At 47.7% G+C, this 10,890-nt stretch overlaps 1 protein-coding gene across 9 annotated transcripts in view; it reads left to right on the forward strand.

Moving 5' to 3' along the window:
- SPG11 (SPG11 vesicle trafficking associated, spatacsin) overlaps positions 1 to 10,890 on the forward strand; it is a 108,816-nt gene that overhangs the window by 89,201 nt on the left and 8,725 nt on the right. For 4 of the 9 annotated variants that reach the window (XR_004432032.1, XM_033190267.1, XM_033190268.1 and 1 more), the window contains 5 exons: positions 3,650 to 3,789; positions 5,528 to 5,726; positions 6,420 to 6,557; positions 8,580 to 8,713; positions 10,021 to 10,128. Coding sequence is in view for 3 of the 9 variants with exons in the window: in XM_033190267.1 (XP_033046158.1) it covers positions 3,650 to 3,789; positions 5,528 to 5,726; positions 6,420 to 6,557; positions 8,580 to 8,713; positions 10,021 to 10,128 (719 nt within the window). In the remaining 6 variants the exon portion in view is untranslated. Of the gene's footprint in view, positions 1 to 3,649; positions 3,790 to 5,527; positions 5,897 to 6,419; positions 6,558 to 6,600; positions 6,743 to 7,054; positions 7,084 to 8,579; positions 8,717 to 10,020; positions 10,129 to 10,890 lie in introns of those variants that run through there. The other 5 variants (XR_004432033.1, XR_004432035.1, XR_004432036.1 and 2 more) reach the window with 5 other exon arrangements.

Raw genomic sequence — 10,890 nt, forward strand, 5'->3', positions numbered from 1 at the left:
TGTGCATCGTGGTTTCATTATCAGTTCATTTTCCTTTGCGGTAGTATTCAGATCTGTCCTGTGTGTGCATGCCACCTAATGGTCAATCTATGACCTTGGTAGCGATCTGTGCTAGTTAGGATCAAAGCCATACATGTGTAGTCCAGGAGTGAGCCCCGTAGTTCATAAAAATGTATTGGGTTGCTTTCCTGGGGCTCTCCCAGCTAATTTCTGGTTCCCTGAGGGTTATCTTTTCGGTTCTTTGGCCAAAAGCTGAAGGTTTAGTTACCCCTACTCTGTCTTGCACTATCCTGACTATTCCTACACCCAGGGCCAGGTGACAGGAGGGTAATGCAAAAGCAACAGGGGTCTGCTCTGCCCTCCTGAGACCAAAGTGCCCCTGCTCAGAAAAGAAGGCTCCACTGGCTGGGCGTGGTGGCTCATGCCTGTAATCCCAGCACTTTGGGAGGCTGAGGCGGGCGGATCACAAGGTCAGATCAAGACCATCCTGGCTAACACAGTGAAACCCCATCTCTACTAAAAATACAAAATAAAATTAGCTGGGCACGGTGTCAGGCGCCTGTAGTCCCAGCTACTCGGGAGGCTGAGACAGGAGAATGGCGTGAACCCGGGAGATGGAACTTATAGTGAGCCGAGATCGCACCACTGCACTCCAACCTAGGTGACACAGCAAGACTCCGTCTCAAAACAAAAAAAAGGAAAAAAAAGAAGGCTCCCCTTTCTGAGAGGCTTGACTCTTGCCACTGCAGCCTCTCCCACCACTGCCAGTGGCTTGCTTGGGAGCCAGGACAAGGAAGAACAGGAATTAGGAGTTCCCCTTTTCACTCTTCAAACTGGTACTAGAGAGCTTCTGGAATTTGCACTCTCTCGTACACACACTTCACCTCAGCCCTTGGTTCTTAGGTTTTAGTCAGCACTGCATTCAGGCTAGAGCTTGCTAGAGGGGGGAAAATGATAATTCTGGTCATCTTCAATTTGCCTGCTACTTTTTACTTTTCCAGAGTCTTTATTTAGCTGCCACATGTCTTGTGTCCAGGTTTTGTGTTGAATTCAGTGGGAAAGACACAGTACATTGAGCTTATTATAACCAGCTTACCTAGAATTGGAACTCCCAGTGAAGGATTTAAGCAGGGGAATAACATGGTCTGAGTTGCATTTTATTTTATTTTTTTTTATCTTTAAGGGCTTTTATTTGTTTTGTTTTTTTTGAGACAGGGCCTCACTTTATTGCCCAGGCTGGAGTGCAGTGGTGCAAACATGGCTCACTGCAGACTCAACCTCCAGGGCTCAAGCAATCCTCCTGCCTCAGCCTCCTGAATAGCTGGAACCACAGATGCACACCACCATCCCCAGCTAATTTTTAAATTTTCTGTAGAGGTGGGGTCTCACTGTGTTGCCCAGGCTGGCATCTAACTCCTAGGCTCCAGGGATCCTTCCACCCCAGCCTCCCAAAGTGATAGCATTACAGGCATGAGCCACCACCTCTGACCTACAGCACTTTCTAATAATATTTTAAAATAAAAATTAACATGTGCTTAGTGTAGCAAATCACATAACACAGAAATGTATCAAGTAAAAAGTCAGTTCAGGCTGGGCATGGTGGCTCACACTGTAATCCCAGCACTTTGGGAGGCCGAGGTGGGCAGATCACCTGAGGTCAGGAGTTCAAGACCAGCCTGGCCAACATGGTGAAACTTCGTATCTACTAAAAATAAAAAAAATTAGCTGGGTGTGGTGGTGCACACCTGTAATACCCAGAGGCTGAGGTGGGAGAATCAGTTGAACTCAGGAGGCAGAGGTTGCAGTGAACTGAGATAGTGCCACTGCACTCTAGCCTGGGCAACAGAGTGAGACTTCATCGCAAAAGAAAAAAAAAAAAAGCCAATTCAACACTAGCCCCACAAAATTCCCCAGAATAACTATCTTTTTTTTTTTTTTTTTTTTTTTTTTTAGACAGAGTCTCGCTCTGTTGCCCAGGTTGGAGTGCAATGACACAATCTTGGCTCACTGCAACCTCCGCCTCCTGGGTTCAAGAGATTCTCCTGCCTCAGCCTCCCAAGTAGCTGGGATTACAGGCATGCGCCACCATGCCTGGCTAATTTTTTTGTAATTTTTTAGTAGAGACGGGGTTTCAGCATATTGCCCAGGCTGGTCTCAAACTCCTGACCTTGTGATCTGCCCGCCTCTGCCTCCCAAAGTGCAGGGATTACAGGCATGAGTCACCACGCCTGGCCCAGAATAACTATCTTTTACTTGCTTGGTATGCATTTTCTACTTGTAGGCACACACACAAAATTTATTTTTTGCAAAAATGAGATTACATCATATTGATCTACATTTTTTCTGTCAGTACATATAGATCAACCCCCTTCTTTCTAATGGCTGCAGAGTATTCCACTGTACAGATGTACTAAGCTTTAATAATGCTTTATTGATATACATTTAAATTTTCTATTTTGTTTTTGCCAATACAAAGTGTGATATAAATATTCCTTACTATTTTTTTCCTAGTAGAAATCCTTTATCAAATTAATATCTTCTTCTATTTTAGGCTAAGAGCTTTTTTTTCTTTGAGATGGAGTTTCAGTCTCGTTGTCCAGGCTGGAGCACAGTCTCGGCTCACTGCAACCTCCACCTCCTGGGTTCAAGCAATTCTCCTGCCTCAGCCTCCTGAGTAGCTGGGATTACAGGCATGAGCCACCACACCCAGCTTATTTTGTATTTTTAGTAGAGACGGGGTTTCTCCATGTTGGTCAGGCTGGTCTCAAACTCCCAACCTCAGGTGATCCGCCCGCCTCAGCCTCCCAAAATGCTGGGATTATAGGCATGAGCACTGCGCCCAGCCAAGAGCTTTCTTTTAAAAAAATACCAGGAATAGATTTTAATTTTACTATAAATTAAAGCATATTTGCAGGTGGGTGCAGTGGCCCATGCCTGTAATCGCAGCACTTTTAGGAAGTCAAGGCAGATGGATCAGTTGAGACCAGGAGTTCAAGACCAGCCTGATCAACATGGCAAAACCTCATCTCCACTAAAAGTGCAAAAATTAGCCAGGTGTGCTGGTGCATGCCGGTAATTCCAGCTACTCGAGAGGCTGAGGCACGAGAATCACTTGAGCCCGGGAGGCAGAGGTTGCACTGAGCTGAGATCACGCCACTGCATTCCAGCCTGGGTGACAGAGTGAGACTCGTCTTAAAAAATTAAAGCATATTTGCATTTTAGAAATGAGTATGTCGGAGACTGATTGAGGGTGAGGGGCTGGCAGCAGGAGACAGATAACAGCTTCTCAGGATGCAGAGTGATGAAGGCTGGAACTAAGGCCACGACTGTGACTTATTTGATATTGGAGGCAGAACATATAGAGGAGACTCTGGCAAGCATCTTTAGTGCTGATCTCTAGAGCACTCATTAGGTGGCCTTGAGTCTTTGTAGCATATGAGGTCTTTGAGGTATCCCAGGCTGGGATATCCTGGAAGAAGGCAATGAAAGAAGTTGAAGTGGGGCCCTGTCAGCAGTGGTCCTGTAACCCCAATCAGAGTCATGGGAGTGCAGTACAGGGAGCCTCAAGCAGAGAGGTAGAGCCATAGAGAGCTGGGGAGAGGCCTGAACCTCTCAGCTTGAAGCCCCTCAGACTCGTATTTGCTTCCAGCTTCAAGTCTGGATAGTCAGAAGTTTGTGACAGTGCCCTCCAGTGATGAAGTGGTGACTAACCTGGAAGTGCTGACAAGTAAATGCCTCCATGGAAAGAACTACTGTCGACAGGTCCTCTGTCTGTATGATCTTGCCAAGGTATGTGCCAAGGGGTGGGGCTCCTCTTTCTGAGAGGGAGGGAAACGAGAAGTTTGAGGTTGATTTTGGACATTGCCAAGTCAGCCTTTTAGATGATAATCATGACCTGGGAGTAGAGCTCTTGTCAGGATGTTGGCCCTCATAATTTTATCTTTGGGGAATGGTGGGGAGGACACCAGGCCAGGTGCCAGGGCAATCTGACTCCTGGCTGCAGCTCAGCAAACCAGAAAGCTAGGGTTGTGGGCCCCTGTTTTGTCACCTATAAATGATGATTTGACCATGAGGGTCTCTTCTAGACTTAATATCTTGAGTTTTGCATTATGATTGTTTGGAGCATTCCGTATGGAATGTGATGACTATAAAGACAAGAGTCAGAGCAAGCAGAAATTGTACCTTTGTGCTGGTTGGGGGAGAAAAACAGTAGACTGGAAGTAGAAGAGCACAAGAGAAATACAGCCAAACCCTAAAGTTGGAGAAGACTCAAAGACTTCTTTGGAAATTGAGGGTTTTGCTGCTGCTCTGGGAATAATAAGGGCTCTTACATTTTAGTCAGTGTTCTTACATTTCATAATATTTTTAAAAATCAGGCCGGGCACAATGGCTTACACCTGTAATCCCAGCACTTTGGGAGGTTGAGGCAGGTGGATTACTTGAGGTCAGGAGTTTGAGACCAGCCTGGCCAACATGGTGAAACCCATCCCCACTAAAAATATAAAAATTAGCCAGGCATGGTGGCAGGCGCCTGTAATCCCACCTACTCAGGAGGCTGAGGTAGGAGAATCGCTTGAACCTGGGAGGCGGAGGTTGCAGTGAGCCGAAATCACGCCAATGTACTCTAGCCTGGGTGACCAAAAAAAAAAAAAAGCCAGGTGCGGTGGCTCATGACTGTAATCCCAGCACTTTGGGAGGCCAAGGCAGGTGGATCACCTGAGATCGGGAGTTCAAGAACAGCCTGACCAACATGGAGAAACCCCATCTGTACTAAAAATACAAAAATTAGCTGGGTGTGGTGGTGCATGCCTGTAACCCCAGCTACTTGAGAGGCTGAGGCGGGAGAATTGCTTGAACCCAGTAGGCAGGCAGCAGTTGCAGTGAGCCACGGTTGTGCCATTGCACTCCAGCCCGGGCAACAAGAATGAAACTCTGTCTGCCGCCCCAGCCACCCCCCCCCGGCCAAAAAAAATCAGTGCTCAACAAGATAATCACCTGATACTTTCTGAAGACAAGCCTTTCTTTTACCTGGATTTCGCTTTGGTGAAATGATAGAAAGGGTTAGAAAACAGTACTTGCGGCCGGGCGCGGTGGCTCAAGCCTGTAATCCCAGCACTTTGGGAAGCCGAGACGGGCGGATCACGAGGTCAGGAGATCGAGACCATCCTGGCTAACACGGTGAAACCCCGTCTCTACTAAAAATACAAAAACTAGCCGGGCGAGGTGGCGGGTGCCTGTAGTCCCAGCTACTCGGGAGGCTGAGGCAAGAGAATGGCGTAAACCCGGGAGGCAGAGCTTGCAGTGAGCTGAGATCTGGCCACTGTACTCCAGTCCGGGCGACAGAGCGAGACTCTGCCTCCAAAAAAAAAAAAACAGTACTTGCTTTTTCTAAGGTTCCTGCTGAGGGTGAGGAGTCTTTAAGCTCAGAAAATAGTGGAGATTCTATCCACATCAGATTTCAGAAAGGGCTCTTTTGCTTTTCCCTGGCTTCTAAAAGTGGCCTTGACTGGCTTTGTCTTCCTCTCAGGAGTTGGGCTGTTCCTACACAGATGTTGCTGCTCAGGATGGTGAAGCCATGCTCCGGGAAATCTTGGCCTCTCAGCAGCCTGACCGATGCAAACGAGCCCAGGCCTTCATCAGCACACAGGGCCTTAAGCCAGATACTGTGGCTGAACTCGTGGCAGAAGAGGTGACACGGGAGCTGCTTACTTCATCACAGGGAACAGGTGCCCTACCCCTCAGGGATTCCCACCCTTTCCAACAGCATTCTCTAGTTCCCAGTGTTAAGGATTTGAATGTTGTGCTTATATACATCCTGTATGTGGTTCTCTCAAGTTTCTGGATTCCAGTAATGTATTTTGTTTAAATACAACAAAATACATGTACAAAATACATGCTGTTACTTTTTATTGTTTTATGATTACATTGAGAGTAGCTGTGGCTTTCTGAGCTACAGAACTGTCCTGGCCGGGCCAGGTGGCTCACGCCTGTAATCCCAGCACTTTGGGAGGCCAAGGCTCGCGGATCATGAGGTCAGGAGATAGAGACCATCCTGGCTAATATGCTGAAACCCCGCCTCTACTAAAAATACAAAAAAGTAGCTGGGCGTGTTGGCTGGCACCTGTAGTCCCAACTGCTGGGGAGGCTGAAGCAGGAGAATCATTTGAACCCAGAAGGCCAAGGTCGCGCAGTAAGTCAAGATCACCCCACTGCACTCCAGCCTGGGTGACAGACTCTGTCTCAAAAAACAAAAACAAAAACAACCTTTCCTATAAAATGACCAATAGGCCAAGGGTTTCGAGCTCAGCAAGTGGAGAGCTGCAGAGCTCCATTAGCATCACCTCCTGGTGCCCAAGCCTGGGCAGAGTGGGCCTCTCTTATGATAAAACCAGCACCTATCTTCACACCTCTCTGTACAGGACATAAGCAGATGTTCAACCCAACAGAGGAAAGCCAGACATTTCTTCAGCTGACCACTCTGTGTCAAGACCACACATTGGTAGGCATGAAGTTGTTGGATAAGATTTCCTCCGTTCCCCATGGGGAATTGTCTTGCAGTAAGTTATTGGCCTTTTTCTTACATATTTTGGCCCTAAACAGGTCTTAAGAGGTCTCCCAGTCTCTCCAAAACTTGATCTGGGTCCTTGTTCCTGCTCTGGATACCTAGCCCTCCAGCAGGGGTTATAAGTTCTTGGTAGAAAGCCTTAACTTCACTGAAGCAAATTTAGAAAGTATGGATGAGGCCGGGCGCGGTGGCTCAAGCCTGTAATCCCAGCACTTTGGGAGGCCGAGACGGGTGGATCACGAGGTCAGGAGATCGAGACCATCCTGGTCTACACGGTGAAACCCCATCTCTACTAAAAATACAAAAAACTAGCTGGGCGAGATGGCGGGCGCCTGTAGTCCCAGCTACTCGGGAGGCTGAGGCAGGAGAATGGCGTAAACCCGGGAAGGCGGCGCTTGCAGTGAGCCGAGATCGCGCCACTGCACTCCAGCCTGGGCGACAGAGCTAGACTCCGTCTCAAAAAAAAAAAAAATAGAAAGTATGGATGAATACCCCCAAATTTAAAATCATACAAAAAGGTAACCTTTACTCAACATGCTTATTTCACTCTCATATTGCCCTGCAAAGTGAATATTGTCCCATTTTAGAAGGGAGACAAACTTTACCTTAGGAAAGATGATTACATCTGTTAAGTGGCAGAGCTGGTGTTCAAACCCAGTCTGTGGATTTCAAAGCCTGTTCGTTTTCCATAATGTCTAACTCATTATAGGCCTTCATTAGAATGTGTGATAGGTTCTCTTTTTTAAAAAGTGACATTATACTCCGTATAGTTTATAATTTTTTTACTTTATGAATATGCTGTCATTAACATTTTTCATGGCATTGAATATTCTCCTATATAACTTCTAATGGTTACACAGATTTCTCTTATATATAATGAAAAATTGTACATTAGAATGGGAACAGTGGCCCATGCCTGTAATCCCAATGCTTTTGAGAGGCCGAGGGCAGAGGATAATTAGAGGATAGGAGTCTGAGACCAATCTGGGCAATATAGTGAGACCCTGTCATTACAAATATTTTTAAAAACTTAGCGGGGCATGGTGGTGCACACCTGTAGTCCCAGCTACTTGAGAGGCTGAGGTAGGAGGATCCCTTGAGCCCAGGAGTTGGAGATTGCAGTGAGCTCTGATTGCAACACTGAACTCTAGCCTGGGCAACAGAGTGAGATCCATCTCTAAAAGAAATTTAAATAAAAATAGCCTTCTATATATCTTCTCGGTCCAGTTCAACAATATTTACTGAGTGTCAACTGTGTGCCAGGCACTGTAAGCACCTAGGATATGGTGTATAAGCAATTCCTGGAGCTCAGACTAGGGTCTTAATACATAGTAAGAGCCAGAATGATGGGGTCAAGATAGAGTTCTGGAGGAAATGTTCAAACGAAGGCCTAAAGGATTCATTGTCAGGGATGCTTAGTAGTCAGGAGGACTGGAGAGGACCCTGCAGATGAAAAAGCCCAGAGGTTGCAGCATGTTTTAAGGATGGAGACCTTTTTCGGTCCTCACATTGCAGGTGTTTTTCCCAGTTTGCCTTTTAATTGTGCTTACAGTGATTGTAGTATTTTTAAATCTGTACATGTCAGATCTTTCACTACTCTAGAAAGCCAGAACACCAAATGGCACTTGATTAGGCCCTGAGACCTTCTGCTGGGATACAAGCAGAGAATGCCATTGGATTCATGTTGGTAGGAACTCCATCAGTTTGTCTGCAGGAAGTTTCTCCATGTTTAGAAGGCGAGGGTGCTATGTTCTCATTTTGGGGGCCTTTTGGGGATAGTCACTACATGATTGTCTTTGAGGATTGTGCTATGACTGAGAGAACTATTTGGATGTCACCAAGGGGCTGTCTCAGAGCTAGAGCTCCTGAATTCACGGACCTCGGAGGGCTGGTGGGAGGGACCTCTCCAGACAGGCCCCTTCTCCACCAGGCCCTTTTTCCCTCCTGCCAGGCAGAGGTTGACAGTGGGCAGCCAGGGTTCATAATCCTATCTTACCAGTGCCTACCCTCCCAGCCACAGAGCTACTGATCCTGGCCCATCATTGCTTCACCCTGACGTGCCACATGGAGGGCATCATCCGAGTCCTACAGGCCGCCCGGATGCTCACAGATAACCACCTGGCCCCCAGTGAGGAGTATGGACTGGTGGTAAGTAACCCCCTCAACCCGTCTCCATCCTGTGGAAACCTTTGAGAGGAGTAGGAAGGGTGGGAGCCAGCCCAGAGCTGATACAGTTGAAGGGAGTTCTGCCCATCTGGATACCACTACCTACTTGAGAGTCGGCTGGGCAGCCCAACCCCCTGCTCCAAGTTAGGATTTCTATCAGAATCAGAATTTGCTCCAAAGGAACAAAAGGGAGAAGATTCCTGCCAGGTTCTGGGGCCATCCCACCTCCTTGTCAGGGCAGTTAACTTTTCTAGAGGGCTAAGACAGCTGCATTTTTCCCCAAAACAAGGTTTGAACCTTCCCCCCACCTCTGAATTGAAGTAAGTTGGCAACTCAGTTCCCATGTGCCTCCCTAAATTCTCTGGGCTTGAAACTGACCTGAGTGACTGAGCAAGCCACTGGGCCACTGTGATGAGTAAGAGTCCCTACCCAGGAGAATGGCACTTTAGCACTTGAGAGCCACTTTTTTTTTTTTTTTTTGAAATGGAGTCTCGCTATGTCACCCAGGCTGGGGTGCAGTGGCTGGATCTCGGCTCACTGCAAGCTCCACCTCCCGGGTTTACGCCATTCTCCTGCCTCAGCCTCCCAAGTAGCTGGGACTACAGGCGCCCGCCACCTCGCCCGGCTAGTTTTTTGTATTTTTTAGTAGAGACGGGGTTTCACCATGTTAGCCAGGATGGTCTCGATCTCCTGACCTCATGATCCGCCTGTCTCGGCCTCCCAAAGTGCTGGGATTACAGGCTTGAGCCACTGCGCCTGGCCTGAGAGCCACATTTAAGGACAGCAAAGCCCGGTGTGGTGGCTCACACCTGTAATCCCAGCACTTTGGGAGGCCGAGGCAGGCAGATTGCCTGAGGTCAGGAGTTCAAGACCACCCTAATGCAGTAAAACCCTGCCTCTTTACAAAAATTAGCCAGGCATGGTGGCACACGCCTATAATCCCAGCTACTCAGGAGGCTGAGGCAGGAGAATTGCTTGAACCCAGGAGGCGGAGGTTGCAGTGAGCTGAGGTTGTGCCACTGTATTCCAGCCTGGGTGACAGAGCAAGACTCCATCTCAAAAAAAAAAAAAAAAAAGAACAGCCAATGGTCGCCCAGTAACTGACATTTCTGAATCCTCCAGAGGCTCTCTGTTGGGTACAGGGGAGGGAGCAAAGCATGGTAGCCTGGAAATTAGCCCTTCTCCTCCTGGAGCTTGGCATCTGAAAGCAGCCACTGATGGTAGTGGTCTGGCTCAGAGAACTCCAGACTCCAGGTGATGCTGATGCGAGCTGTCCTCCCACTTCACAGGTACGGCTCCTCACTGGCATTGGAAGGTACAATGAGATGACATACATATTTGATTTGCTGCATAAAAAGCACTACTTTGAAGTGCTGATGAGGAAGAAGTTGGATCCGGTAGGTGCAAAGTAACAAGCTCCAGGATGGGGTGTACTGCTGACAATTCAGGAGCCTCAGTTTTTCTCGGGAATAATCTCAGTCATGGTAGACTATCTTAGGAAAACAGAGGGAATGAATTGGGGACCTCCCCAAGACACACTATCACCAGTGGCTTCAGATTCTGGTTCAGATCAGTGAATATGCTGATGCTATATGTATTTGTGTGTGTGTGTGTATGTGTGTGTGTGTATATATATATATATTTTTTTTGAGACAGAGTTTCGCTCTTGTTCTTGTTACCCAGGCTGGAGTGCAATGGTGTGATCTCAGCGCAACCTCTGCCCCCCGGGTTCAAGTGATTGTCCTGCCTCAGCCTCCCAAGTAGCTGGGATTACAGGCACGCGCCACCACACCGGGCTAATTTTGTATGTTTAGTAGAGACAGGGTTTATCCATGTTGGTCAGGCTAGTCTTGAACTCCCAACCTCAGATGATCCACCCATCTCAGCCTCCCAAAGTGCTAGGATTACAGGTGTGAGCCACCATACCCGGCCGATGCTAAATACTGAAGAAAGTAAGTTTGTCCCCCTCCACCTCAGCCTCTGTCACCTGCCTCTACTGTCTTAAATGCCTTCTCTGGCAGGGGCAAAAACCCTGAGAGCCAGGCTTAAAGTGGATTGTCTAGCTGTGAGGTTGTTTGAGGGCTTTTAGAGTGGAGAGTTTTCAGGACACTGTGAAAAATTGTGCTGCTAAGAGCCAGGTTAGGAATCAAACACAAAAG

Source organism: Trachypithecus francoisi, unplaced genomic scaffold (genome assembly GCF_009764315.1).
Source record: "Trachypithecus francoisi isolate TF-2019V2 unplaced genomic scaffold, Tfra_2.0 Lachesis_group3, whole genome shotgun sequence".
Classification (NCBI taxonomy): domain Eukaryota; kingdom Metazoa; phylum Chordata; class Mammalia; order Primates; family Cercopithecidae; genus Trachypithecus; species Trachypithecus francoisi.